At 44.0% G+C, this 27,741-nt stretch overlaps 1 protein-coding gene across 1 annotated transcript in view; it reads left to right on the forward strand.

Moving 5' to 3' along the window:
* Positions 1–27,741, forward strand: part of itprid1 (ITPR interacting domain containing 1) — a 210,298-nt gene that overhangs the window by 54,963 nt on the left and 127,594 nt on the right. Inside the window, exons 2-6 of the mRNA XM_068032668.1 lie at positions 3,104–3,313; positions 7,233–7,281; positions 11,611–11,654; positions 14,860–14,913; positions 16,516–16,567. Of these exons, the coding sequence (XP_067888769.1) occupies positions 3,104–3,313; positions 7,233–7,281; positions 11,611–11,654; positions 14,860–14,913; positions 16,516–16,567 (409 nt within the window). The remainder of the gene's footprint in view (positions 1–3,103; positions 3,314–7,232; positions 7,282–11,610; positions 11,655–14,859; positions 14,914–16,515; positions 16,568–27,741) is intronic.

Consider the following 27,741-nt stretch of genomic DNA (forward strand, 5'->3'; position numbering starts at 1 on the left):
TATCAACCTATCAACCTACAAGTCTTTTGGCTGTGGGAGGAAACTGGAGCACCCGGAGGAAACCCACGCAGACACAGGGAGAACTTGCAAACTGCACACAGGCAGTACCCAGAATTGAACCCGGGTCGCTGGAGCTGTGAGGCTGCGGTACTAACCACTGCGCCACTGTGATGTTCCTTAAGGGCCAATGCTACGACCACTGTTTTTTTGATATATATATATATATGTATGTGTATATATATAAAAATGACTTGGATATTGGAATGCAGAATAAAATGTCAACATTTGCCGATGATACCAAACTTGCAGGCATGGCAAACTGTGAGAATGATACCAATCAACTGCAGCAGGACATGAACAGGCCAGCAGAAAGGACAGGCGAATAGCAGATGGAATTAAATAACAGAGAAGTGTGAGGTGATGCATTTTGGCAGCAAGGATAGGGATAGGCAATATAGACTAAATGGCACAGTCTAAAGAGTGTGCAGGGACAGAGGGACCTGAGAGTTCATGTGCATAGATCTTTAAAGGTGGTAGGACATATCAAGAGAGTGGTTAGCAAAGCATATGGAACCTTCAGCTTCATAAGTAGAGGTATTGAGTACAAGTGCAGGGAGGTTATATTGAACATTTATAAAGCTCTGGTTAGGTCACATCCAGAGTATTATGTCCAGTTCTGGTCACCACATTTCAGGAAGGTTGTGAGGGTCCTTGAGAGGGTGCAGAGGCGATTTGCCAGAATGGTTCCAGAGTGAGGAATTTTAGTTACAATATTAGGTTGGAGATGCTGGGGTTGTTCTCCTTGGAGGATAATGAGGGGAGATTTGATTGAGGTGTACAAGATTATGACAGGTTTAGATAAGGTAGACAAAGAAAAGCTGATCCCCTTAGCTGATAGAATAAGGACTAGGGGACACGCATTTAAGGTTTTGGGCAAGAGATACAGTGGGGATGTGACGAAGAACTTTATTTTTACACAGCGAGTGATAATGACCTGGAACACGCTGCCTATGAGAGTGGTGGAAGCAAAAATCATCAATTCAATAAGGCTTTTGATAAGTTCCCGCATGGGAGATTGGTTAAGAAAGTAAAAGCCCATGGGATCCAGGGTAATTTGGCAAATTGGATCCAAAATTGGGTTAGTGACCTGAGGCAGAGGGAGATGGTAGAGGGTTGTTTCTGCGAGTGGAAGCCTGTGACCAGTGGTGTACCGCAGGGATCGGTGATGGGACCTTTATTGTTTGCAGTGTACATCAATGATTTAGAAGTGAATATAGGAGGTATGATCAGTAAGTTCGCAGACGACATGAAAAGTGGTGATGTCATAAATAGTGAGGAGGAAAGCCTTAGCTTACAGGATGATATAGATGGGCTGGTAAGATGGGCGGAGCAGTGGCAAATGGAGTTTAATCCTGAGAAGTGTGAGGCGATGCACTTTGGGAGGTCTAACAAGGCAATGGAATATAAAATGGATGTTAGGACCCTTGGGGTGCTTGTCCATGGATCACTGAAGGCAGCAGCACAGGTAGATAATGTGGTTAGGAGGGCATATGGGATACTTGCCTTTATTACCTGAGGCAGAGAATGTAAGAGCAGGGAAGTTATGATGGAGCTGTATAAAATGCTAGTTAGGCCACAGTAGGAGTACTGTGTACAGTTCTGGTCGCCACACTATAGGAAGGATGTGATTGCAATGGAGCGGTTGCAGAGGAGATTCACCAGGATGTTGCCTGGGCTGGAGCATTTCAGTTATGAAGACAGACTAGATAGGTTGGGGTTGTTTTCCTTGGAGCAGAGACGGCTGAGGGGGCACCCGATTGAGCTATACAAAAGTATGACGGGCATTGATAGGATAGATAGGAAGAAACTTTTTCCTTTAGCGGAGAGGTAAATAAATAGGGGGCATAGATTTAAGGTAAGGGGCAGGAGGTTTAGAAGGGAGTTGAGGAGGAATTATTTCACCCAGAGGGTGGTTGGAATCTGGAACATACTGCCTGAAGGGGTGGTAGAGGCAGGAACACTCACAACATTCAAGAAATATTTAGATGAGCACTTGAAACACCATAGCATCCAAGGCTACAGGCCAAGTGTGGGAAAATGGGATTAGTTAGGACGTGTGCTTGATGGTCGGCGCAGGCGTGTTGGACCGAAGGGCCTGTTTCTGTGCTGTAAAACTCTATGACTCTCTAAATCACGGACAACTCCCCACAATTTTCCATCCATGAAAAATTGTGAGGACCTTGACTGTGATCTCATGAATTGTGCTCCTGTGGTGGTGGGAAGGGTGCAGGCATGACTTCCAGGAGAGGGAATTTTTTTTCCAACCGGCTCTACGGGAATGGCAATTACTCCTCCAAAGAGACATTTCTTTTGGGCTCCTTATCTCGAGAGACAATGGATACGCGCCTGCAGGTGGTCAGTGGTTTGTGAAGCAGCGCCTGGAGTGGCTATAAAGGCCAATTCTAGAGTGACAGGCTCTTCCACAGGTGCTGCAGAGAAATTTGTTTGTCGGGGCTGTTGCACAGTTGGCTCTCCCCTTGCGCCTCTGTCTTTTTTTCTGCCATCTACTAAGTCTCTTCGACTCGCCACATTTTAGCCCCGCCTTTATGGCTGCTCGCCAGCTCTGGCGATCACTGGCAACTGACTCCCACGACTTGTGGTCAATGTCACAGGATTTCATGTCGCGTTTGCAGACGTCTTTAAAGCGGAGACGTGGACGGCCGGTGGGCCTGATACCAGTGGCGAGCTCGCTGTACAATGTGTCTTTGGGGATCCTGCCATCTTCCATGCGGCTCACATGGCCAAGCCATCTCAAGCGCCGCTGACTCAGTAGTGTGTACAAGCTGGGGATGTTGGCCGCCTCGAGGACTTCTGTGTTGGAGATACGGTCCTGCCACCTGATGCCAAGTATTCTACGAGAATGGCAATTACTCCTCCAAACAGACATTGCCCATTAAACAAAATACAAATTAAATAGAAATATATGAGCCGGTTAACGATGTAATACAGCATTGGGTTGAGGTGATCCCTAAAACTGGATTAGGGGCTTTTTTTAATGGTATTTGCTCAAGAGGAAATAAAAGCTTTCTACAATATTTTACAGCTGCGACAATCAATGAACTCAATGCTGCTGGAAGATTCCAAGCTATCAGAAAAATGGATTCCATCTCAGCTCATCCATCTGTGATCAGAAACCTAGACAAGGCAGAGAGAGTGAATTTAGCATCGATGAGGGCAGCATGGACGGTCATGGATAGAAATTCATTCGGAGGAGCAAGGGATGATCTGCCTTCCACTCTCCACACAAAGAATGGTAAGGAATCTATGATTTACTTATTAATAATGACAATGAATAATGAGGGAGTGAGTTCTTCTTCTCAGCCTCATCATGAAGTCCTCAACATCACAGATACCAATCTTCAGCCAATTTGATTCACTCCACGTGATATCAAAGAAGTAGCTGAAGGCAACGAATACCACAAAGGCTATGGGCCCTGACAACAACCTAGCTGCTGTACTGAAGACTTGTGCCCCAGAACTAGCTGCATCTCCCTAATATAAAACAGAAAATATTGGAATTTCTCAGCATGTCTGGCAGCATCTGTGGAGAGAGTAACAGAGTTAAAGTTTCAGGTTGATGACCAGTTGTCAGAATATCTCCCCTTTCTGATTATCTCTTGTCCTATTAGGGATGCATAGACAAAGATTCAAATATAGAGTACACATAGTGAATAAGAAGAAATTAACAAACTAATGAAAAAAATAATGCTTTAAATCCAAGTGCTCCCAAATTATACTCTGGCCAATGGATAATTTTGACATAGTCTTCTTTCTTCCTAACCAACCAGTCTTTCAACGCTGTGTTAACTTGGGGCAACAACCTTGAATTTAGGGAGTTCTAATTCTATATCTCCTATGTGACTTTAATATCTCAGTGTATCAGCCTTAGAACAAGCATAGGAACACCACTACCTGCATGTTCCCCTCCAAGCCACACACCATCCTGACTTGGAACTATATCACTGTTTCTTCACTGTCACTGGGTCAAAATCCTGGAACTCCCTTCCTAATAGACTGTGGATGTACCTACACCCCACGGACTGCAGCGGTTCAAGAAGGCAGTTCACCACCACCTTCTCAAGGGCAGTTAGCGATGGGCAATAAATGCTGGCCTAGCCAGCAATGCCCACATCCCATGAACAGTTTGGTCCATTTCATCATTAATACTTTTGCTTAGTTTACTTAACCCTTCTTGCACCTCCTTAAAATTATAAGCTTTTCCCACAGTTGACAGGGCAGAATTTGTTGGAGTATCTATGGCATGATGGCATTACCGTGGCACAAATTTTCTGGGAAATAGTTGGGTAGGTGACTCAAACCATTACTTCCCACACCAAAATTTCCTAGGATCCTTTGAGCTGTTATGTCGTGACCCTTGTCAAAACTTTACCATAGCTCCCCTTCCAAGAAGATCCGTGGTGGTGTCCTATTAGCTGGATCACTGCTGCCACTTAGACTGAACCAGGAATGCCCTGGTGACTAGTATTGGTAGGATTGATAATGGAAGAGAATCGCAAAAGCTGGTAAAGGCACTGTTTTAGTAAATGTTAAGCTAATATTTCCTGCATACCAGTTTTTTAATTCTGTCTGCCATGAGTTTACCAATCGCATTTGTCTTTTCTCTGATTTGCCTAATGTTACAATGTCTCATTTCCTGATATTTTGGCTGAGAACAACTCAACAAGAGTCTTGAACATGCAGGTCGTACAGTTTATATTGTAACATTTCAGATAGCTGCACATGTAGGTTGCTTGGGAATGTTAAAGCAACAGAACCATGGCTTTCCCATCTTTGGACACCCTGCCACGCTACGACATGTGCCTCACAGTTGTCAGGATGAAAGATCAGACATGGAATTATACTTTACATCACGGAACAAATATAACATCCATTCAGTCTGGGGTGGACATTTATCCCTTGCAGAAATATTGTGGCTGCGAAAGTGTACTGAATGGGCTAAAGAGGCAATGACCATCCCCAACAAGAGAGAATCTAACCATCTCCCCTTGACATTCAACGGCATTACCATCGCTGAATCCCCCACTACCAACATCCTAGGGGCTACCATTGACCAGAAACTGAACTGGAATAGCCATATAAATACCGTGGCTACAAGAGCAGGTCAGAGGCTAGGAATCCTGCGGCGAGTAACTCACCTCCTGACTCCCCAAAGCCTGTCCACCATCTACAAGGCACAAGTCAGGAGTGTGATGGAATACCCTCCACGTGCCTGGATGGTGCAGCTCCAACAACACTCAAGAAACTCAACACCATCCAGGACAAAGCAGCCCGCTTGATTGGCTACAAACATTCACTCCCTCCACCACCGACGCACAGTGGCAGCAGTGTGTACCATCTGCAAGATGCACTGCAGCAACGCACCAAGGCTCCTTGGACAGCACCTTCCAAACCCGCGACCTCTACCAACTAGAAGGACAAGGGCAGCAAATACATGGGAACACCACCACCTGCAAGTTCCCCTCCAAGTCACACACCAACCTGACTTGGAACTATTTCGCCGTTCCTTCACTGTCGCTGGGTCAAAATCCTGGAACTCCCTTCCTAACAGCACTGTGGGTGTACCTACCCCAAATGGACTGCAGCGGTTCAAGAAGGCAGCTCACCACCACCTTCTCAAGGGCAATTAGGGATGGGCAATAAATGCTGGCCTGGCCAGTGACGCCCACATTCCATGAATGAATAAATTTTTTTTTAAAACTGACCAGATGAGAGTCTGAACCTCGCTCCACCTTGTTACCATGCTGTGAATGAAAGGCGAACAGTTGGAAATGCTCCTGTGGTATCCCTGTGCTAATAAGCAGATCATCAGCATAATGCAAAACCTAATGCCCCAACAATAAAGTACATCAAGTGGATTTCATAAAGGACTGAAACAATAGTCAGTTGCTACATATCCACTCAAATTGAAAATAAAAAAAAACAATTTCTTTACATCTAACATTGCAACTTAGTGAAATTGTTACTTGATGAATATTCAAAGTTGAAAATCTAATCTTAAATTCTTAATGACTTGGAGAAAATATAATTATAGCCATATTGTTTATAGAAGTAAATTGCCAGTGGCTAGCTATGAAAAAGAGTGTGGAGCCAACACAGCACCAGCAATTTATGAGTAACTTTAAAGAAACAGTGCCAAATTGAAAACAACAGCTGATTTAAATGTTAAATCTCATTCATATAAAATAGGATATGGTCTTGTAACTTCAACTTTGTAATTTAACGGTGATATAATGCATTCTGTAGATTTATAAAACCTGTTGCAATCAATTAAAAGTAAAATAAACTTACACTTAAAATCACAGGTATGCAAAGCTGAATTCTGTCAATTTCAGCATAAATGGATCTAGGCTACTCCCCATCACTTTTGAATATAGGGCCAAATTTTTAAATAATGCATTAGTTAAGGCACTACGGTTTCCACAATTACAAAATTATGAGAGGTATAGACAGGGTGGATAGCAAGAGGCTTTTTCCCAGAGTGGGGGTTTCAATTACTAGAGGACACGAGTTCAAAGTGAAAGGGGAAAAGTTTAGGGGGGATATGCGTGGAAAGTTCTTTACGCAGAGGGTGGTGGGCACCTGGAACGCATTGCCAGCGGAGGTGGTAGATGCGGGCACGATGGAGTCTTTTAAGATGTATCTAGACAGATACATGAATGGGCAGGAAGAAAAGAGATACAGAACCTTAGAAAATAGGCGACATGTTTAGAGAGAGGATCTGGATTGGCGCAGGCTTGGAGGGCCGAAGGGCCTGTTCCTGTGCTGTAATTATCTTTGTTCTTTGTTCTTTGTTCTTTGTACTGACATTGCTACCTAACTGACAGCATCACAGGCACAATGTATAACTGAGACAGGTTACGAAATGGAAAGCTCTTGCATCCTTAGGAAATGCAAATCTGATAATTAACTAATGGTTTCTGTTTGTTTAAATTACTGAATGAAACTAATTAAAGACAAAATTAAATCTACTCTCAGGAAGTTCTTCAAAGGGTGATCGATATGTGGAAGGGACCCTGGGTAGGGTAGTTGTGGAGAAAACGCTAGCATCATTTAAGAAACAGTTGGATGCTGTTCGGGAGGGATGGACGAGATAAGAAACATTGGATGGTCTTCCTTATTTGCATCTGTCTTGTGATCTTGTGCTCCTAAAGGAGACGGCAAGCAACAGAGTATTCAGGAATGGCTCGACACTAGCTGCATGTGAGTAATCATTTGTTACTTCTTAGAATTTGAATTTTTTTTCAATGTGGCCCAAGGAGATCATCTGCTCATTGTTCTTTCCTACCCTAATTATGTTCCCTGATAATAATGATCATGAACTAGCTACTCCTCAATCCCTATGATGGCACAATTAGGATCAAGAATCCGCAATGTATGTAATCATGGTTATCAATCTGTAACCTATTGACTTGTAGGATTGTGTGTTTGAACATTTGTGAACTCACACTGCATCTCCCTATTCAGTATACTAAACTTACTGACCACACAAATTACTATTCTTTTCCAAAAATACACTTTATTCATAAAATTTGTAAAGGTACATTGCAGTACAATTCAAATGTGACAGTTCACATAGTGCAATACAGATCAATTTGTTTAAGTACAGTACATGGTAGACTCAGGTGCCTTACGCCACTTACAAGGCAGATTGCATCTACATTTGCATGACATCAAACATTTTCCGATACATACAGCCTGAGGAATTTTGCAGTGTTTCCAACCCTTTAGTGTGTTATGACAAGAGGGCCCTAAACTCTGACCTTTCCCCGTTGAGCCTTTGTGGTGGCAGCCTCAAGCTACTGTGCATCCCTCGGCACGTAGTCCTGAACTTTGGAATGTGCCGGTCTGCAACACTCAGTCATGGACAGCTCCTTGCACTGGAAAGCTAAGTCTTCTGGGCAGACCAAAGAACATCTTTCACCGAGTTGATGGCCTATCAGCAGCAGTTGATGTTATCTTAGTCTGCGCCCCGAGGAACTGTCGGTAGAGCACAGAGTCCTGTGATACAGAGCTGCTCAGGATGAAGCTCGACAGAAACCACTGCGCCTCTTTCCAGACATTCTTTGCAAATACATATTCCAGAAGGAGATGGGTGCTGTCTCTGCCCATTCCAGCCAGCGTGCGGTGACACTGAGACACCAGGTATGGATAAAGGCTCTGATGAGGTGAGCCCTTCTCGCCACCAGCCAAGCTACATCTCAGTGCTTGTTTGAATGTACTGCCAATAAGGCATTCAGCCAGATAACTTTGACGGTCAGCTCAGGGAACCATCCGACAGAATCAACCATCTCTTTTTATCCGCAGGGCTCTGAGGACTTTAGTTGCAGACCAATGCCTGATTGACTTGTGGTCAAAGGTGTATTTCTGCACAAATTTTTCTGTGAGGAACAGGTGGTATGCCACAGTCCAACTGAATGGAGTGTTCCGTGGCAACATGGCCAGACCTATCCTTCACAACACCAGGAACAGATAGAACCTTAGACCTGGGTGCATTTTAACCACAAAAACAGGGCAGGTTTGGATTGGGTGGGAGATTAAAGATTTAAAAACCTGAAACCCAACTCCAACCCACCCACTTCCGGTTTTAATGGAGGCAGGATTGGGGGTGGGGGGGGGGGGTCAGCAGTCAACCCGCTCCAAGGAGGCATGTTGGCACTTTAAATATTATAAGGAGACTGCATGCCTCATTGTTATTTCCCATTTGAATTCTTAGTTTGGATGGCTGGGCTTCTTGAGCCTTGGGAAACCTAGCAGAGGACTGTCAGATTCAGGAGTTAAGTGCCTTTCCACTTAAGTGTTGAATATAGCGTGCCTGCAATCAGATGCCCCACCCCACCCTTCCGATCATCTCCCAACCTTCCCTATGAGGCCTCTGACATTCTCCCAGGCCTCCGATCACCAAACCTCCAGCCTAACACGATCCTACCATGTCCTGCATCATCCTCTGGACTGCTCCTCATCAGACTGAAAGCTAAGCCCTTCAGTCAGGCTGGCCTCCAAGCTGGGAACCTGTCTGTGATGTCAAATGCACGATCTGGTGTTAAAACTCCATAACATGTGGAGGAATCCAGACTTTTGGGTTCTCCGCCCTGAGCTCCCCTCCCCAGTTCCCAGTGAATCAAGTAAGTTAAAATGCAGCCCTTGGTGTTTGCATAGCAAGGATTTATGCACAGCTTGATACAGCTGCATACAATGGTAGCCATCAGGAGGAAAGCGATGTTGGGTATGTTCCCCCACCCCCCATGCACACTTTTTCTGGAGACTGTGTGAGTCTCTACTGACAGTCCATTTCAATTTCCAGATAAAGTGGAAGATGGCTCCAGTGACTGTCTTGGTGCTGGGGTTGGGTATAGGCCAGACCTGCACCACATGCAGTAACACCAAGACCATTTTGCATCAGATGACCAGGTTCTTATCCACAATCCAGAGTGAACATCACCCCCATATTCCCAGTTTCTGCTTTACTTTAGCTGTACACTCCTCCCAGTTTTTCTTGTGCACTCTGACCTCTCTCACCCATATTCCCAGTACCTTCAGGTTATCTGATCTGACTGAAAGGGACAAATGATCAGTCGGCCCAGTTCCCAAAGAAATGGCCTCATTTTTGACGTAATTTGCACTGGCTCCTGAGGCTAGTATGAACTGATTGCAGATGCTCTTCAATCTGCGGACTGGCAGTGGATCCGAGCAGAAGGTGGTGGCATTGTCCATGTACAGGGAGGCCTTGACCTGAGTGTCTCCACCGGCTAGGATCATACCCCTATTATTACTCTATTCATCCTGATGGGCTCGGGCAAAAACAAACAACTGTTGCTACAGATCACAATGCACCAATGAAATATTTGTCCATTATCCATACCAGCCATCCTATGGCCTCTCTGTGTGACACATTAGGGTCAAGTTTGTGCTGTAGATTCTTGCCCAATAAGAATGTTATTGAAATTGCCCAATGTCACTTCAGGAAGGATTCTTAAAGCCAATAGGTGGAGGAGACTTTAATCCTATAAGTCTGGACTGGACTAGACTTGACCCAGATCCCAGAAATGAAAGGCTAGCATCTAATCTGCTGCAACATCCAGTCTCCCCACTCCTCCAGAGTTTAATTTTAAAAATAAAATGTCATTGCCTCATTTTTTTTATGTTTTTCAATTCACTTTACTGTACAAAGCAGTAAATTATTTGCCTGGGAATTGTAACAAGTGTGTTATAATAATGGCACACTGCAGGCAATCTCAGGTATTTATTTTTGTACAGCCGGTAATTTTAATACTGATTCTCCATATCCACAATATAATCACCAGTGGCCAAAAAGGAGGTTATGTGGCAGTTTGCCACTTGTGGTCCTGCCTTAGCTTGCGAAATTAAATACCTGGAGGTACGTAACTTCCCGAGCAGGAAATCTCCAATCGATTTTTAGTCAAGAGTATAATCAATCTATATGTAAAGGGTAGTATCAGTCAGCGGGACTTTCCACATAGCTGCTTTCACTCTTGCAGCAATTTTGTCTAATGCCCATAGACAAGACCCTGAAAATTGCTGGACAAATAATGGCAAGTTTTCAGTGACTGCCATTATTAATGTGCAAAAAACCCAATTTGTGGCGAGCAAGAAATATGTCACAAGTTGCAAATCGCCATCAATTTCTGGATGATTTTTGCCTCTCTACTATTAGCTTTGCAAGGACAGGATGTCACCATTGACACCCCAATGAGATTCAGGAAATTGCTGGATTTGTGCCGTGAATATGCATAAATCTCACCGCAGGAATTTAGGGCCAGTGTTTCATGTCATAAGGAGGCTGTTAATGACATGATTTATGATCTTGACATGAAATTCGACCTTGGAGGCCCAGAAAGAGAAAAATTGAAACTGGTGGCTCACTCCCACAGGCAGTAAATTGTTTCTAAAATTATTATTTTTTTTCTTTTTTTTAAATCCAGTATTGCTTTCTTTCCATTTCTCTTTCTGTCTCGAATGAATTTGAACATTAATTCATTCAGTTCATTCTCCTTTGTTCCCTCTGTTTTTTTTCTCTATCCTTAAATTTCATTGGTCTGTGAGATAGGCCCATGGTCTATCATTTAGTGAGTCCTAGTTGCCCAGTTGACTTCACTGTGCTGTTTCAATGAGCATTTCCAGCAATTTATGGTGCAAAAATAAGAAGATTTGAAAGGTGGGGTAAAAAATTTCATTGATGTCACTCACTATGAGCTGCACCATTCCAGTAATTTCTGGGCCAAGGTTTGTGCCGCACTTTCAGTGAAGTTATGATAGCAGAGTGGGAAGAGCTCCAAGGAAATTCAGCTATTAATAATTTTGTAGGAAATTGGCCAGCCAAGAGGACACATGTCTCCAGAGCTGCCAGCACTGTAAGGGTTAATCTTGCATTTGATTGCTTCATGGTTGAGAGCTCTATCCTCCTACAGATACTCAAGCTATTGCATAAAAGATTTGAGTTTTGTTCCTGGAACAAGAATGAGTGTGGCAGCTATTTGCATGAATCTAATGTGCCTGTTTCATGTTTTACAGGTTCCATGTAAATGAACACATGCCTCAGAGCCCACAGAGAACAGGTAATGACAATAAACTAAAAAGTATTATTGAGAGCTACAAGTTGTATAGCGAATTGTTGGTGCTTTGTTAATGAATTTTAGGCACACATTATATGCCTATGAATCACAATTATTAAGGCTGAACTATGCCAGCCTAAAGTTAACTTACCTTGCTTCCCACTACCAACATAAAATGACCATTCCTTCCACCAAGGTATAAAAGTAAGTTTTCCACTTGCATGCATCCAATATGGCATTTCACGTCAGAAATGCTTTGTCAGAAATTGCCTGCACGCAGCCTATAATTTCCTATCCTTTAAAGCAGCAAATTTACCTTATACTTGAGCCAGTATCTTGCTCAAGTGATCATTCTTCATATATGAGCCTGCACTGAATATTGACAGATAATTTGACCCTGGGAAAGTCCACAACCAAACCCAGTTTTGTCTTCCTTCAACATATGCACAATGTGTAACAATTGGAAGCAGTGCTCGTGGAACTTTTTAAAATATATATTCCCTTAATTTGGAACCAGTAAAACCAGTTTCAGCACTTTTACTGCCAGCTACTGTCAGCACACACAATTGTATTCACAAAACAAATTCTACACAAACACAATCACAAAGCTTTCATTTTCAACAGTAAGAATAGAAACCATTGGAAGTGTTATGATAACAATGCTTTATTTATGAAGCACCATCGATTCATAACACAGTAGCAGAATATACTGTTAATTGCTTCTCCATGTGTCTACTTTGGCCTCCTTATCTCGAGAGACAATGGATAAGCGGCTGGAGGTGGTCAGTGGTTTGTGAAGCAGCGCCTGGAGTGGCTATAAAGGCCAATTCTGGAGTGACAGGCTCTTCCACAGGTGCTGCAGAGAAATTTGTTTGTCGGGGCTGTTACACAGTTGGCTCTCCCCTTGCGCCTCTGTCTTTTTTCCTGCCAACTACTAAGTCTCTTCGACTCGCATGTGTATTGGCTATAAAAGCCCCTTAGGAAATGTGCCCAAGCATTTTCCAGCATCATTGGAGCTGGCAGAAGGGCAATATAACAGAAACAATTTGTTTCACTGTTTCTGAAATTACAATGCCTTAGGGTAATATTTTGTCATTATTTTTATTGCTAATTGGGTTTTAGAAACTAATGCAGAAATTTGACTGGTCACCAGGGCTCTATTATAAACATGATATTTTTATTTTCAACACCGACATATTGATCAGAACAAAATTACAAATCTTTACTTGAGCATGAAACTTGGAGGCAGGGAAGTAGGGGCTGGGTGGGTGATTGGATGGGCTGGGTGTAATGCCATTTACATTGTACCTTTAATGTTGTTAAACGTCTCAAGGTGCCTCAGGGGAATTGGTGCTAGGTTTTAAGGAGCATCCTAAAAGAGGACAGAGGGGTAGAGAGATGAAGAGGTTTTGGGGGGGAATTCCAAAGCTTAGGGCCTCAGCAGCTAGAGGCATGCCCACCAAGAGTGGAGTGATTAAAATTGGGGATGTGCAGAAGGCCAGAATTGGAGCAGTGCAGAAATTGTGGGGGTTTTGTGGGGCTTTCAGAGATTACAAAGATAGGGAGGGGTGAGGTTTGGAGGGATTTGGAAACAATCCTCAGCTCCTGATCCAAACTATGCTGAGCAGGTGATTGCTGCACTGAATATGCCAAGTTGTTTCTTGGTTACAGTCTCACCCTTTTACGCTGGGTGGCCAACAAGAGATCTAAAAGCAAATTATCCACATGTCCACAGAAAAAAGCAAAAGCCTTGAATTCCTTCAACAAAACCATCAAACTATGGGGAAGGAAGTACTGCTTAAGTTGTCACCTTTTTAATGGGCCCAGAGCAGGGTCTCAGAAAAGTGTTGGAATCATGGTTGGAGTTCTGATCAGTGGATTTTCTTGCATCAATAGTGAAAATCAGATAGGTTGAAATGCATGCTTCTCAAGGAATAAAATCTATTATACTGCATTTTTATTAATGGAAGATAATTGGGTAGTTTCCTTTACAATATTCCAGTGTTCTCGGGTGCAAACAGAGAAAAATCTCCTTTCTGATGTTTGCTCTGCCGCAGATGAAAATTCACGTACACTTAAAGCCTAAGGCCCTCCTACCATAAGACGCAGAGAAAAATCCCTACTGTCTATTTTACAAACCAGAATTTAAGTGCTTAGCATACATGTTAGAATTTTCCACACATTCCAGTCAACAACCAGGCTGTACAATCCAATATCGACTGGCTGGCAATCCAGAGCTGCCATTGGTCTTAAATGCACATGTGACATATTTGGCTCAAATATCACATAGGGTAAAATTGTCGCTAGATTTCTATTCATTTAGTTAGCCTTGCAGTTGAGAGATTCCATTGCTGTCCCTTCAATCTCAACCTTTGCCATTGTTCTTAATCTTAAATTTCAATACAGATTCACCAGTCCATGAAGTTGGTCCACCAACATGTCCTCTTGGATCATTTTCTCTACGTATTTTGATGCTGATTTCTGCCAAGGATGGCAGAGCTCATTAAAGATGCAACCTGAAGGGGAGTAAAGGGTGCAGGAAAGTTCAAATGGGCAGTCATATTGGATCATTACTGTTTACCCTCCACAAAGCTTGGCTCAGAGTGCCAGTATCAGAGATCTGGGAGCAGATCATCTTTGTCAAGGAAAGGATGTGGTTCAGGGAGTGAAGCAAAGGCAGTGAAGGGCAAAAGTTAAAAGTAAATTTAAGAATAAGAGCAATTCATTTTCGTATTCATTTCCTATCATTCCCCGACTGGGTGGGCAAATAATTAATTTCAAGCACTTTCCCATTCACTTTTTAAATGGCAGAGCCAATATTCTAGCTTTGAGCTCCTGCTTGGAGACTCATCAATTGGGAGCACACTAGAGGTTTGGCTGAGGCTTCCTACCCATGAACATGAAATTATCCCTCTCGTGCTACACTTGCTTTCCATGTGGTGGTCACAAGCTTGAAATGAAGCTTAACCAAAGCTGAGTTTCTGTCAAACCGTTCAATGGCCCTGCGCCCAGATCACAAGTAAGTAAGAGTGGATTGGTGGAAAAGTAATTCTTGCATTTTCAAAAACTGTATCTGCACTTCCCGCATTGCATGCTGTGAAGCAATTGAATAACTCCTTTAGCTTGCATCCCTTAATCTGAATCATTTCTGTGAACATAATTTGACTCTCAATGACATAGTGATAAACTATTATGTCTGGCCCATCAGGCAGCATGAGGAGGATGAACAGCACAGAAGATGACTTGATACTGGGTGTAGAAGGTGAGTGTTACAGGGTTTACCTTTCACTTCCCTCCTCAATTCATTTTGTTCTTCCATCTCCTACCCCACCTCTGCCCATTTTGTAGTGGTTCAGGGTGGTAGTGAAAAGCAAATCGGGGAAGTGCTCCACTGCATTCCTACCTCTCCACCATTTGCTGCTGGCTGGTCCTGTTGGAGGAAGCTGCACCCATCCATGTGTGGGCAGGTGCATGGAGGGTCCTGAGACTCTCAGAGCATTGCCATGTACGGGCCACATTAGTTTCATGAGAAATTATTTAATTTGTTTTTTGGCAAGGCATCTTGCAGGCTGCCTGTTTTGACCATTGCAAAAGGCCCAACACAGAATACAGCAACCCTTTGGCCATATACTGTCACAGCTCTCTAGCGAAGCCCATGTCCCACCTGAATATAACTCCCAGGACCACAAATACAGCTGTGGTTAGATGTGCGGATGGATGTCCTGTTTGGTCCGAGATGAATGCCAATTGGGAGGAGAGCGATGCCTGGGCTGGATAGCCTAGGCATCTTACTCAAGGTGGGGTATAATTCGACAGGGCATAGGAGCCCTCTGGTACCTTGCCCAAGTTACCATTCTTTACTTCTGAGACAAGACAATGGAAGTTGGCAGGCTGTTGATCCTGTTCTGTGCTACTGACCAGCACCCCATATCAGTGGCAGATAACAAGGATCAACAGGATCCTTATCATTGGATACAAACCAGGGGTGGGAACCTTGGCTGATTTTTCCACTTCCTTGCCCAGTGACAGTGTGGCCAACTAGAGGACCCCATTGCTGCTCTAGGATCCATATGGCTGCTTTGAGACCTTCTTTGTCTGAATGACTCAGTTAAATATCACATGATAGATTGACAAGCCTCCTAGGCTTCATCATTATACCAGATTTGAAATGTTGTACCCAAACAAAATAAAACTATTACTTGATTCCATAGTGGCAGGTCACTGGGAAAACCTTCAGCATTTGTCCTTAAATACCAAGGGGTATGATTTTCAGCAGACATGCATTTTCAGGGCTTTAAACTGATGTGTACACTATGCACTGTTAGGGAAGCAATTGTGATGTCTACACATGTCTACAACATTGCGCCTATTTAGATGAAACCTATACATGGAATGAAGAATGCCTCCAACAGGAAAAGGGTCCTCCCTGCAACAGGAAATAAAACGTTTTGTTCATTTCTGTTAGGACAGATCAATATTGCAGTCTTGGCAGAAGTGACTCATCTGCCAAAACCATGTAAATGCTCAGCTCCACCCCTGGAACAGCACAAATTAAACTTGGATTCTCCAAGGACCAAACCACAAACTGGATTCATCAACTGGAAATTCAGTGTGTGGATAAGCTTTTGCAGGTTAATTCCTCTCACCTGGCTGTACTGCCAACCCAGATTGCAAGTGCGGACTAAAAATAAGGAAGTCCTGTGCAGACAGAGTCACACTGTGCAATGTTCCAGGAATGTCTGCATGTACAGTGGGATATAATGCACAATGCTTGCAATGTATTGAAGTAAATTCATGTCAGACAATTTGCTGGAATCTATTTCTCAATTAAATGCTTTACAATTTTTTTTTCCATCCCCTACAGCTACTTTATATCCAAGTGGAATGCAAAACATGTCTGTGCAAGAATTTATGAGGTTAGTTTATTTTTGTGGGTGAAATTAATGTTAAAATAAAATGTTGAATGTGACATCATGTACTGGAGCTCCAATATGGAGTGACGTTTAGTAAGTAATCAATCACAATTTCCACCCATTGAGTTCTTGATCTCAGCTGTGCTATCACAAGATGTTTTTTAGGTGGATAGAAGAGGTAATTGCAGACAGAGACCCATTGACTTGCTCTTATGCATCCTCTACTGTCCAGAAACATAGCTCCCTTGATTGAAAGAGAGAAATGGGGAAAAAATTAACTGACAAAAAGTAGATTTAAGATCCAGAAAAAAGTGCAGTTCACAGATTATGACAAGCACGTTGGCAGTGGAATTGCTATGCATTTCGCACATTTACTTGATGCAAACCAGGCGCCAAAATGTTGAATGTTGCAGCAAACTGCAGAGCCGCCTTAAGAGAACTTAGCACAATATTGGTTCAGGCGCTCAATAGGCATTCTGGGAATTCACCTGCAACAAATGCAGGCATCATTGAAATCATAGAATGATTACAACACAGGAAGCCATTCAGCCCATCATGTCCATGCTGACTCTCTGCAAGAGTTACTCACCTAGAACTGCTCCCCTGCCTTTTCCCTGTAGCCTGGCAAATGTTTTCTCTTCAGGTATTTGTCCAATTCTCTTTTGAAAGTCATGATTGAATTTGCCTCCACCACACTCTCAGATCCTAACCACACACTGTTTTAAAAAAAAAACTTTTTCTTCATGTTGCTATTGCTTCTTTTGCCATTCATGTTAAATCGGTGCCCTTTGGTTCTCAATCCTTCTGCCAAGGAATAGTTTCTCCCTATCTACTCTGTCCAGACCCTTCATGATTTTGAACACCTCTATCAAATCTCCTCTTAATCTTCTCTTCTCCTATCCACGTAACTGAAGTTCCTTATTCCTGAAACCATTCTAGTCAATCTTTTCTGCATCCTCTCTAATGCCTTCACATCCTTCCTAAAGTGTGGTGCCCAGAACTGGACATAATACTCCAGTTGAGGCCAAACCAATGTTTTATCATAACTTTATCACAGCTTTATCATAGCTTCCTTGTTTTGTACTCTATGCCCTTACTGATATAGCCTAGGATCCTGCATGCTTTATTAATCATTTTCTGAACCTGCCCTGCCACCTTCAATGATTTGTGCACATATATGCCCAGGTCCCTTTGCTCCTATACCCACCTTAGAATTGTACTCTTTATTTTATATTGCCTCTCTTCATTCTTCCTGCCAAAATGAATCACTTCACATATCTCTGCATTAAATTTCATCTGTCACTCGTCCGTCCATTCCACCACCTGTCTATATCCTCTTGAAGTTCATCACTGTCCTCCTCACAGTTCACAATACTCAAAACTGTTGTGTCATCCACAAATTTTGAAACTGTGCCCTGTACACCCTAGTCTTGGTCATTAATATATATCAGGAAAAGCAGGGGTCCTAACATTGACCTCTGGGGAACCCCGCTGTATATTTTCTTCCAGTCTGAAAACAACTGTTCACCACTACTCTCTGTTTCCTGTCACTAAGCCAATCTTGTATCTATGCTGCTCCCATCCCTTTTATTCCATGGGCTCTAACTTTGCTGAAAAGCCTATTCTGTGGCACTTTATCAAATGGAAGCCTGTGTGCACTACATCAATCACATTACTCTCATTAACCTTCTCTGCGACCTCATCAGAAAACTCAAGCTTTAGTTAAACACGATTTGCCGTCAACAAATCCATGCTGGCTTTCCTTAAATAATCTACATTTGTCCAAGTGACTGTTAATTTTGTCCCAAATTATCATTTCTAAAAGCTTTCTCACCACTGTGGTTAAACTGACTGGCCTGTAGTTGTTGGGGTCATATTTTCACCCTTTCTTGAATAAGGGTGTAACATTTGCAATTCACCAGTACTCTGGCACCACGCCTGTATCTAAGGAGGATTGGAAGAACATGGCCATGCCTCTGCAATTTCCACCCTTACTTCCCTCAGTATCCTCAGATTCATCTCATTGGGTCCTGGTGATTTATCAACTTTAAGTACAGCCAGCCTATTTAGTACCTCCTCTCTGTCAATTTTTAGCAAATCCAGTGTCTCAACTACCTCATCTTTCACTATGACCTTGGCAGCATCCTCTACCTTGGTAAAGACAGATGCAAAGTACTCACTTAGTACCTCAGCCATGCCCTCTGCCTCCATGCATAAATCCCCTTTTTGGTCCCTAATTGACCCCACTCCTGCTTTTACCACCCCTTTACTATTTATATACCTATAGAAGACTTTCAGATTCCCTTTTATGTTAGCCGCGAGTCTCTTCTCATATTCTCTTTGTTGTTCTTATTTGTTTTTTCACTTCCCCTCTGAACCTTTTATATTCTTGCTTGTATTATCTGCCTGACATCAGTTCTATGTATCCTTTTTCTGCTTCATCTTACTCTCTATCTCTTGTTATCAAGGGAGCTCTGGATTTGTTTGCCTTACCTTTTCCTCTTGTGGGAATGTACCTTTCCTTTACATGAACTATCTCCTCTTTAATGGCTGCCCATTGTTCTGTTACTGTTTTGCCCACCAATCTTTGATTCCAATTTACCTGGGCCATATCTGTTCTCACCCGATAGAAGTTGGCCCTCCCCAATTACATTTCACTCTGGATTGCTCCTTGTCCTTTTCCATAGTTAACCGAAACCTTATGATACTATGATCACTGTTCCCTAAATGTTTCCCTGCTGGCACTTGATTCACTTGATCCATCTCATTTCCCAGAACCAGATCCAGCAATGCCTCCTTCCTCATTGGACTGGAATGTACTGAATTAGAAAATTATCCTGAACACACTCTAGAAATGCTTGCCCCTCTCTGCCCTTTACACTGTTACTATCCCAGTCTATATTCAGAGAATTAAAATCCCCCATTATAACTACTCTATAGTTCTTCCAACTCTCTGTAATTTGCTTGAAAATTTATTCCTCTATACCTTTCCCACTAGTTAATGACCTATAGAATACACCCAGCAATGTAATGGTACCTCTGTTGTTTCTTAGCTCTAACCAAATAAATTCAGTCCACGACCTCTCAGGAACATCCTCTCTCCAGCACTGTTCTCCTTAATCAGTACTGCTACCCATCCAGCACAGACATGATGGGCCAAGTAGCAACTTTCTGTGCTGTAAACTTTCTATGATTCTATGATCCTCCTTTCTTTTCTTCCATATCTTTCCTGAACACCTTGTATCCAGAAATACTTAATACATCATTATGAATAAGTGCTCTGTGCCTGTATCAGGTCACTTTGGTTAAGTTGGTGACCATATGCACCAGAAATGTCACTCCCTAATCCTGCTCAGCAAATCAATCAGCAAACAACTTTCCTAAACAATATTTGAAGGGACCTTGTCCTCTATTAAGGTAGGTTCTGGGCTGCTAGTGTATTGTTTTGCCAAGATTTTGCTGTTTTGGATAATGTTTTGCCATTAAATAGTTTTACAGTGTCCATTTGTGAGGGCTACAACTGTTTTCCTAAATGTTCTTGTTCAGAATTGCTGAACATGGGAATTAGACTTCGGGCTCTCAGATCAGAAGGTGTAGCAGAAAGAAAGGCGGCAAAGACCAGCAGAATCTGAAAGAAGAGGGTGAAGGAGTCATTTTGGCTGGTAGATTTACTGGTAGATTTGTGAAGCAACTGTGTATGAACAAGGAGACAATCACTTACCTGTGCCACCAGTTAGATCAAGATCAAGAATTGGAGCCCAACATCACAGCAAGTGAAGCAATGGCTTTGGCAGTGAAGGTTACCGTGGCTCTAAACTTTTATGTCTGCTTTTGGTGATATTGGCAACATCAGTCAGTTTGCACACAATGATCCGGAAGGTCACTTATCCACTGCTTGCAAAGTGACAACTGTTTATTAGCTTCCCCAAGGAGGCTGTGCAGCAGAGAGAAAGATAATGGATTTTTCCTGCATTGATGGAATCTCATAGATGCAGGGCATCATAAACTGTATGCACCTAACCCTGCAAGCCCCCATCAGGAACCAGCTCCATTACTGAACAGGAAGGGCTTCCATTTGCTCACTGTTCAACTTGTTTCTGATCACAGACAATAACTCAAGCAGATCTGTGCCAGCTTTCGTGCCAGTAGTCATCATGCTTTCGTAATGTGGCAGTCCTTAATACCTAATCTGTTCCATCTAGAGTATTTAGATTGGACTGGCTGCTGGTGAACACTGACTATCTCCTCAACAACTGGTTCATGACTCCTCTCAGGAATCCAGGCACAAACTCAGCGCATTGATATAATGAGAGCCATTCAGTAACAGGAATTTTGATTGAAAAAACCACTGGCATCCTTAAACAGTGGTTCAGCTGTCTGGACAGCTTGGAAGGGGTCATTCAGTATGGCCTAACAGAGTATCAAGCTTCATAATTGGTTGCTGCATGCTCCACAATCTTGCCATCCAAAGACATGTTGCCTTGTAGCTGCCTGAGGACAAAAAAGTAAAGCAGAAGCTGAAAAAGATATAAGGAACTGAAAAATACAGAAGGTGGGCAGCACAGTGGCGCAGTGGTTAGCACCGCAGCCTCATAGCTCCAGCGACCCAGGTTCAATTCTGGGTACTGCCTGTGTGGAGTTTGCAAGTTCTCCCTGTGTCTGCGTGGGTTTTCGCCAGGTACTCCGGTTTCCTCCCACCACCAAAAGACTTGCAGGTTGATAGGTAAATTGGCCATTATAAATTGCCCCTAGTATAGGGAGGTGGTAGGGAAATATAGGGACAGGTGGGGATGTGGTAGGAATATGGGATTAGTATAAATGGGTGGTTGATGGTCGGCACAGACTCGGTGGGCCGAAGGGCCTGTTTCAGTGCTGTATCTCTAAATAAAATAAATAAAAAACTAAATAAATAAAAAATGATCAAGACCCTGCAGTACAACAAGCTGCCACTGCTGTAATGCAGCAAATTATGCAGGAAAGATTCTCCTGAACAATCCACCCCTCAGAGCACCAACACCTCCTCCTTTCATCTGACCCTGTTCTGACACCCACCATATCAATGTCCTCAAACTATACAACTTCATAATCTTTGAAGAAGAAACACACATGAAGACCAGTTACTACCAAACCATGCTTCCCACTGTCCCAACAGATTCCATACTTGATTTGACAAATGGTTACAAAACCAATATAACTGATGTCTATCTACATATCACCCTTGTGCAATGCCCTAGTGCCTGACTTTTATGCTTGATTACCTATTCTAGTGTTCCTATAAGGTGGCTACACTTCTGGAGTGGAAGGTTACTGAACTTATGCTGAAGAACATGAGATGACTGTGGCAGGCAACCTTGAGGAAGGAGCTCTGGCTGCTCAGGGCCAGACTGCAGACTTGTCTTCAGCCGGGGCTGTCTGGCCCAGCTGACTGACTGTCTGGCACCAATGAAAACACCAGTTGAGAGGCTGGGGGTGTGGTGGGGTGGGGCGGGGGTGGGGGTGGTGTGGGGAGTGGCTACAAACATACTGTCATTCTGAGAGAGAATAGTAAGTGCCTCTCCCATTGAACCAATGTCACTGTCTGGGACCTGAGCCTTAATGCTCCCACTGATCTGCACCAGAACAGAGTGTATCCAAGTTTTGTAATCCAGAGGTGATATTTGATCTCAAAGCCAATATAGCAACAGTCTGAGCTCCCATCAAAGCTGCTAGAACTCTTAACAGAGGCTCTCTCTGCAGTGCTTAGAGAGGTGATCACTTGATCCATCACAACTCAAAAGTAAAATACTGCAGATGCTGGAAATCTGAAACAAAAACAGAAAATGCTGAAAATACTCAGCAGGTCAGGCAGCATCTGTGGAGAGAGAAACAGAGTTAACATTTCAGGTCAGGTCTTGATGTCATGCACAAAGACAGTACTAGTGTACAAACACTGAAGAAGATTGATGGCAATCCCCACAGGCTGCCTATGTATAGTGAGACCTCAATGTCTTCATTTGTACCTTTTACAGTCGGACTAGCAACCGATCTCTCCCTCTAGTGAGGTGCTTCCTGGGCCTTCCAACTTTGCCTAGTGCTGGGTGAATGAATGTCCACATTGCCTGGGGTCTCTAACCTACCCTCTGAACTGTGCAGAGCACCAGAGACGTTGAGTAATGATTCATGCCATGTAATGCTGAGCACTTTTTTTCTTCTTTCCCTCCAATAGCTTCAATTAAGGCGCAAAGCAAGGGCCATTATCCCATACTGAAAGAACTTTCCTGCCATTGGACGAGCCCCCCACCCCACCCCCCCCCACCGCCCCCCGCACTGAGTCTGGAACCTAGAAACTTCATGGAGGTGGCTTCCTGCTGACAGGTTGGAGGGCCATCACAATCTCTTCTGAAACACCCAATGATGGAGCCACAAGGCTGAAACAGCCGTAGCTGTGACCACAATCATTCCTGTGGAGGATTCCCCTCCACACTGATGTTCCTAACACCTCAGGGCCTATTTTTTTTTAATACATTCAGCAGACATCTGAGAGTGTCTCCATTTTGAGGTGCCCTCACACTCACTTACCTCCCTCAGTAGTGCCCACCTCTCCTGGTGGGGCGGCTGGCTGGCCACTGTTGTGGCTTCTCTCATTGGGCCTCCTGCATCATGCTCACACTTGCCATTCTTAATTAGACAGCAAACACGGAAGTAGCCAATTAGGACGCTGCCTCACGAAAAGTTGCTACAGCGGGTGCGCTGAGGCCATGCATGGGCTTGGGACTTCTGCAAGACATCTACAATTTCGCCTGATGCCATGCTTCTGACACAACCTCTGCTCATGTTGCCCCTGTTCTTGAAGTGGTGACAGTATATGCATGAAGCATGGCCCTCCTCCTCTGGCTGACTCCTCCCTACTATTATGTGCCACCTTGCTTTGCAATGAAGTAGGAAATGTGACAGTGTGAGAGCAATGCTGTGAGCACATGCATATCAGGATGCAATCGAGTTGCTGGTGTGTGAAAGATGGAGAAGTGAAGTGAAGGAAGCAATAATGAAGAGAGTAATAGGTGCAAAGTGTTGCAGTGGGAGTAGAAGGAGATAAATGAAGTGTGCTGCTGTGATTGTATGGGAGTGCTAGTCATTTGAGGAAAGGAAGGATAGTGAGTGCTAGGCCAATGGGTAGTGCAAGGCAAACTACAGAGTAATGGTAGGTCTGAGTTAGTAGGCTTACCTTAGCCTTATTAGGTCATTGAACTTTTCTATGCACTGCAGCCATGCTGAGTCATACTTCTTCCACTGACCCATGCTGCCAATTCTGCCCATTCATGCCGGGTAGCTTGCCTTGATATCTTCCTGCCACCTGGTGGATAGAAGATGCCTCGACTCCCATGACTTCCTCTGCCAAAATCTCCAATGTAGTGTAAGGAAAACAGGAGCTCTTGCATCTTCTCTGTGATTGCCTTGTCCACAATTTTGACTTTTGGTTCACTGCAGCCAAAGTGCACCTTTCCTTTCCTGCTCCCGCCCCGAACTGGAAACTTTATCAACTTTGCTTCCAATTTCCACCCTTCTCTCACCTTTACATGATCCATCTCTGACACTTCCCTTCCCTTCCTCGACTTCCCTGTCTCCATCTCTGGGGATAGGTTGTCTACTAATATCCATTATAAGCCCACAGACTCCCACAGCTATCTTGACTACACTTCTTCACACCCTACCTCCTGTAAGGACTCTATTCCATTCTCCCAGTTTCTCCGTCTCCGACGCATCTGCTCTGATGATGCTACCTTCCATGACGGTGCTTCTGATATGACCTTTTTCCTCAACCGAGGATTCCCCCCCACTGTTGTTGACAGGGCCCTCAACCGTGTCCGGCCCATTTCCCGCACCTCTACCCTCACCCCTTCCCCTCCCTCCCAGAACCGTGACAGGGTTCCCCTTGTCCTCACTTTCCACCCCATCAGCCTCCATATCCAAAGGATCATCCTCCGCCATTTCCGCCACCTCCAGTGTGATGCCACGACCAAACGCATCTTCCCCTCCCTTCCCCTGTCAGCATTCCGAAGGGAGAATTCCCTCCGCGACACCCTGGTCCACTCCTCCATTACCCCCACCACTTCGTCCTCTTCCCATGGCACCTTCCCCTGCAATCGCAGGAGGTGTAATACCTGCCCATTTACCTCCTCTCTCCTCACTATCCCAGGCCCCAAACACTCCTTTCAGGTGAAGCAGCGATTTACTTGTACTTCTTTCAATGTAGTATACTGTATTTGCTGCTCCCAATGCGGTCTCCTCTACACTGGGGAGAGCAAATGCAGACTGGGTGACCGCTTTGCGGACCACCTCCGCTCAGTCCGCAAGCAGGACCCTGAGTTTCCGGTTGCTTGCCATTTCAACACTCCCCCCTGCTCTCATGCTCACATCTCTGTCCTGGGCTTGCTGCAGTGTTCCAGTGAACATCAACGCAAGCTCGAGGAACAGCATCTCATTTACCGATTAGGCACACTACAGCCTGCCGGACTGAACATTGAGTTCAATAATTTCAGAGCATGACAGGCCCCCCCCCCATTTTACTTTTATTTTTAGTTACTTTTTCTTTTTTTACATTTTTTACAATTTTTTTTGTATGTTTATTTCACTTCATCTTAGTTTGTTCAGTTTGCTTACCCACTGTTTTTTTTTCATGTTTGTACTTGCTGCTGTTCAATCTTCAGTCCGTTAACACCCTATCTGTACTAATGCTTTGTCTTTCAACACACCATGAACATATTGTTTGCCTTTGCTCCATGACCTTTTGGTCAGCTATGTGGCCTTGTCCAATCTACACCTTCTCCTTTGTTATCTCTTGCCCCACCCCCACCTCACTTGCTTATAATCTTTGACATTTCTAATATTTGTCAGTTCCGAAGAAGGGTCACTGACCCAAAACATTAACTCTGCTTCTCTTTCTACAGATGCTGCCAGACCTGCTGAGTATTTCCAGCATTTCTTGTTTTTATTGCACCTTCCCTTTAATAGGTACAGGCTGTCTTTAAATGGCATCAGGTTAACATGCAACGTTGATGCTTGCAAAAGGCAAGCGATCGATGAACAGTGTGAGTAGCACTGGCAGTGCACCAATATTATTTAATTAATCAGGCGGACCTATTTAGTTTCCATTAGTTGTGCCCATGTGATCAAGCACATGTGCCCGAAAATAGGATTAAAACAGTTTCTACTTTGTTATTTCTTGGTTAAAATCCATTTAGGCTGTTACCTTACCAGCGTAATCTTCCTGCCATACAATGCAGAAGCACATATGAAAAGTTGATGTGAAAAACTGACCAGAATGCCTGTTGTAAAGGAGATACACATGTTGATGGGTGCTTGAACAGGAACGTTTTGACAGATAAACAGCATAAGATCCCTTCTTTTCATTTGTGGGAACTTACGATGTGTAAATGGGCTGCAACATCTGTCTACATAATAATAGTTACTTCTAAAGTGCATGCCCAGTTGTTATTTAGGCAGATGTGGCAACCAATTTACAGAGGTCCCACAAAACTCCTATTGTCCTTCAGTTTCAGTCAAGCTTAAGTGCTCCAATCCTGGAGTAGGATTTGTACAAACTATTTCCTGACTCCAAGATGAGCCAAATTGACAATGGAATGGCTATGAATGAAATGGAAACTTTAGTACATCAAGATTACATGTGTGAATTGTTTGCATATTTAAGTGGAAGTCAGCATAATTTGGCATTAATTATTGGTAATTTTAAATGCAGCATGTGAAGTGATGCATTTTGAAAGGAAAAGTGAGGAGAGACAATATAAACTAAATAGTATAATTTTGAAGGAAACAGAAGGGGCCTGGATATTCACATAAACAAATCTTTGAAGCTGACAGGATAAGTTGATGAAGTTGTTGATGCATATGGAATCATTGGCCGGAATTTTACGTCCCCTCCCAAAGAGAGGGAAGGTGGCAGGGGTGGGGAGGCGTAAAGTGGAGCGGGCAGCTCGGGCAGCCCTTACCGACCCACTCCCGCCTGGGCTGCCACTTTACACAGGGCGGCGGCGGCAAAATACTGCCCGCCTGCCCCAAACCAATCAACCAGCCACTTAAGGGCCTCTGCCCGCCGCCACAGTCGGTTGGGTGGCCAGGCCCAAGAGAAGCCGCCTGACAAAAATAGGCGGCTCGCTGATGGCCTGGGCTGCGGCGGGGTGGGGTGGTGGGCCTCATGATCAGGCACCCTGTGCCCGACAAAGGGCCGCCCTCGCTGCCCCAACCACCCCCAGCACCCAACACGTCCCCCGACCTGCCACTCAACCAGACTTGCCTCCCCGGGGCCTGACCAATCACTCCCGGTGAGGAACCAAAAACCTATCTTGGTTCTGGGGCTCCCTGACATCTTCTTTGCGATGGCTGAGTTGCAGTCCCAGCAGTGGCCACCACTCCCGGTGATTGGCCGGCAGCTCCATTAGGTGGGACTTCCTGCCTCAATGAGGTGGAAGTCCCACCTCAGACCAATTAAAGGCTTGGGACTGCAAAATGCAAATCGGATCCCCAGGCCAGGCGGAGGTGGGTTCGCCACTGACTTTTCAGTCGGCGGATGGCTCTCCTACGCCAAGGGTAAAATTCCAGCCATTGTCTTTATAAATAGTGACTCCGAGGGAGAAATTGACTAAACTGTTAAATCGGGCATGGAGATTGCATTATGTTTTGTGTTGCAGGTAGTGCAGTAAATTTGTGCTGTCTGCTGCTTTACATGATTGCTGCATGCAGTTAGCAATACCCGTGCAGTTCATTGGCTTCACACATCAGCAGGGCATCTGAGTGGCTAGTGCTTCTTAAAGACAGCCCACACTTCTTAAAGGGAAAATGCATTGTGGCTCCAAGTAGTATTGAGTCATTTGAAAACCAAATCTTTTTTCTGACAGTTCACTGAACATGTGAGAGTGTGCACCAAAGTTTTCAGGCAATACACTGGAAGTCTTGATGGAAGAAGTGGAAGGAGAGATGTCCTATGTCTGCAGTGGGTGCAGGAAACCCTCCAGATAGATGCTCAGAATGTAGTGGGAAGAAGTAGCAATGGAGGTCAATGTCAGGTGTGTCACTCCGAAAGCATGAATGCAATGTGGGAAGAAGTTTAACAATGTCACATGAGTTGTCAAAGTGAGTGCGTTCATCTTCAAAAGGCACATCCTACAAACTGCATCAGGGAC

The sequence above is a fragment of the Heterodontus francisci genome, chromosome 5, assembly GCF_036365525.1.
Source record: "Heterodontus francisci isolate sHetFra1 chromosome 5, sHetFra1.hap1, whole genome shotgun sequence".
Lineage (NCBI taxonomy): Eukaryota > Metazoa > Chordata > Chondrichthyes > Heterodontiformes > Heterodontidae > Heterodontus > Heterodontus francisci.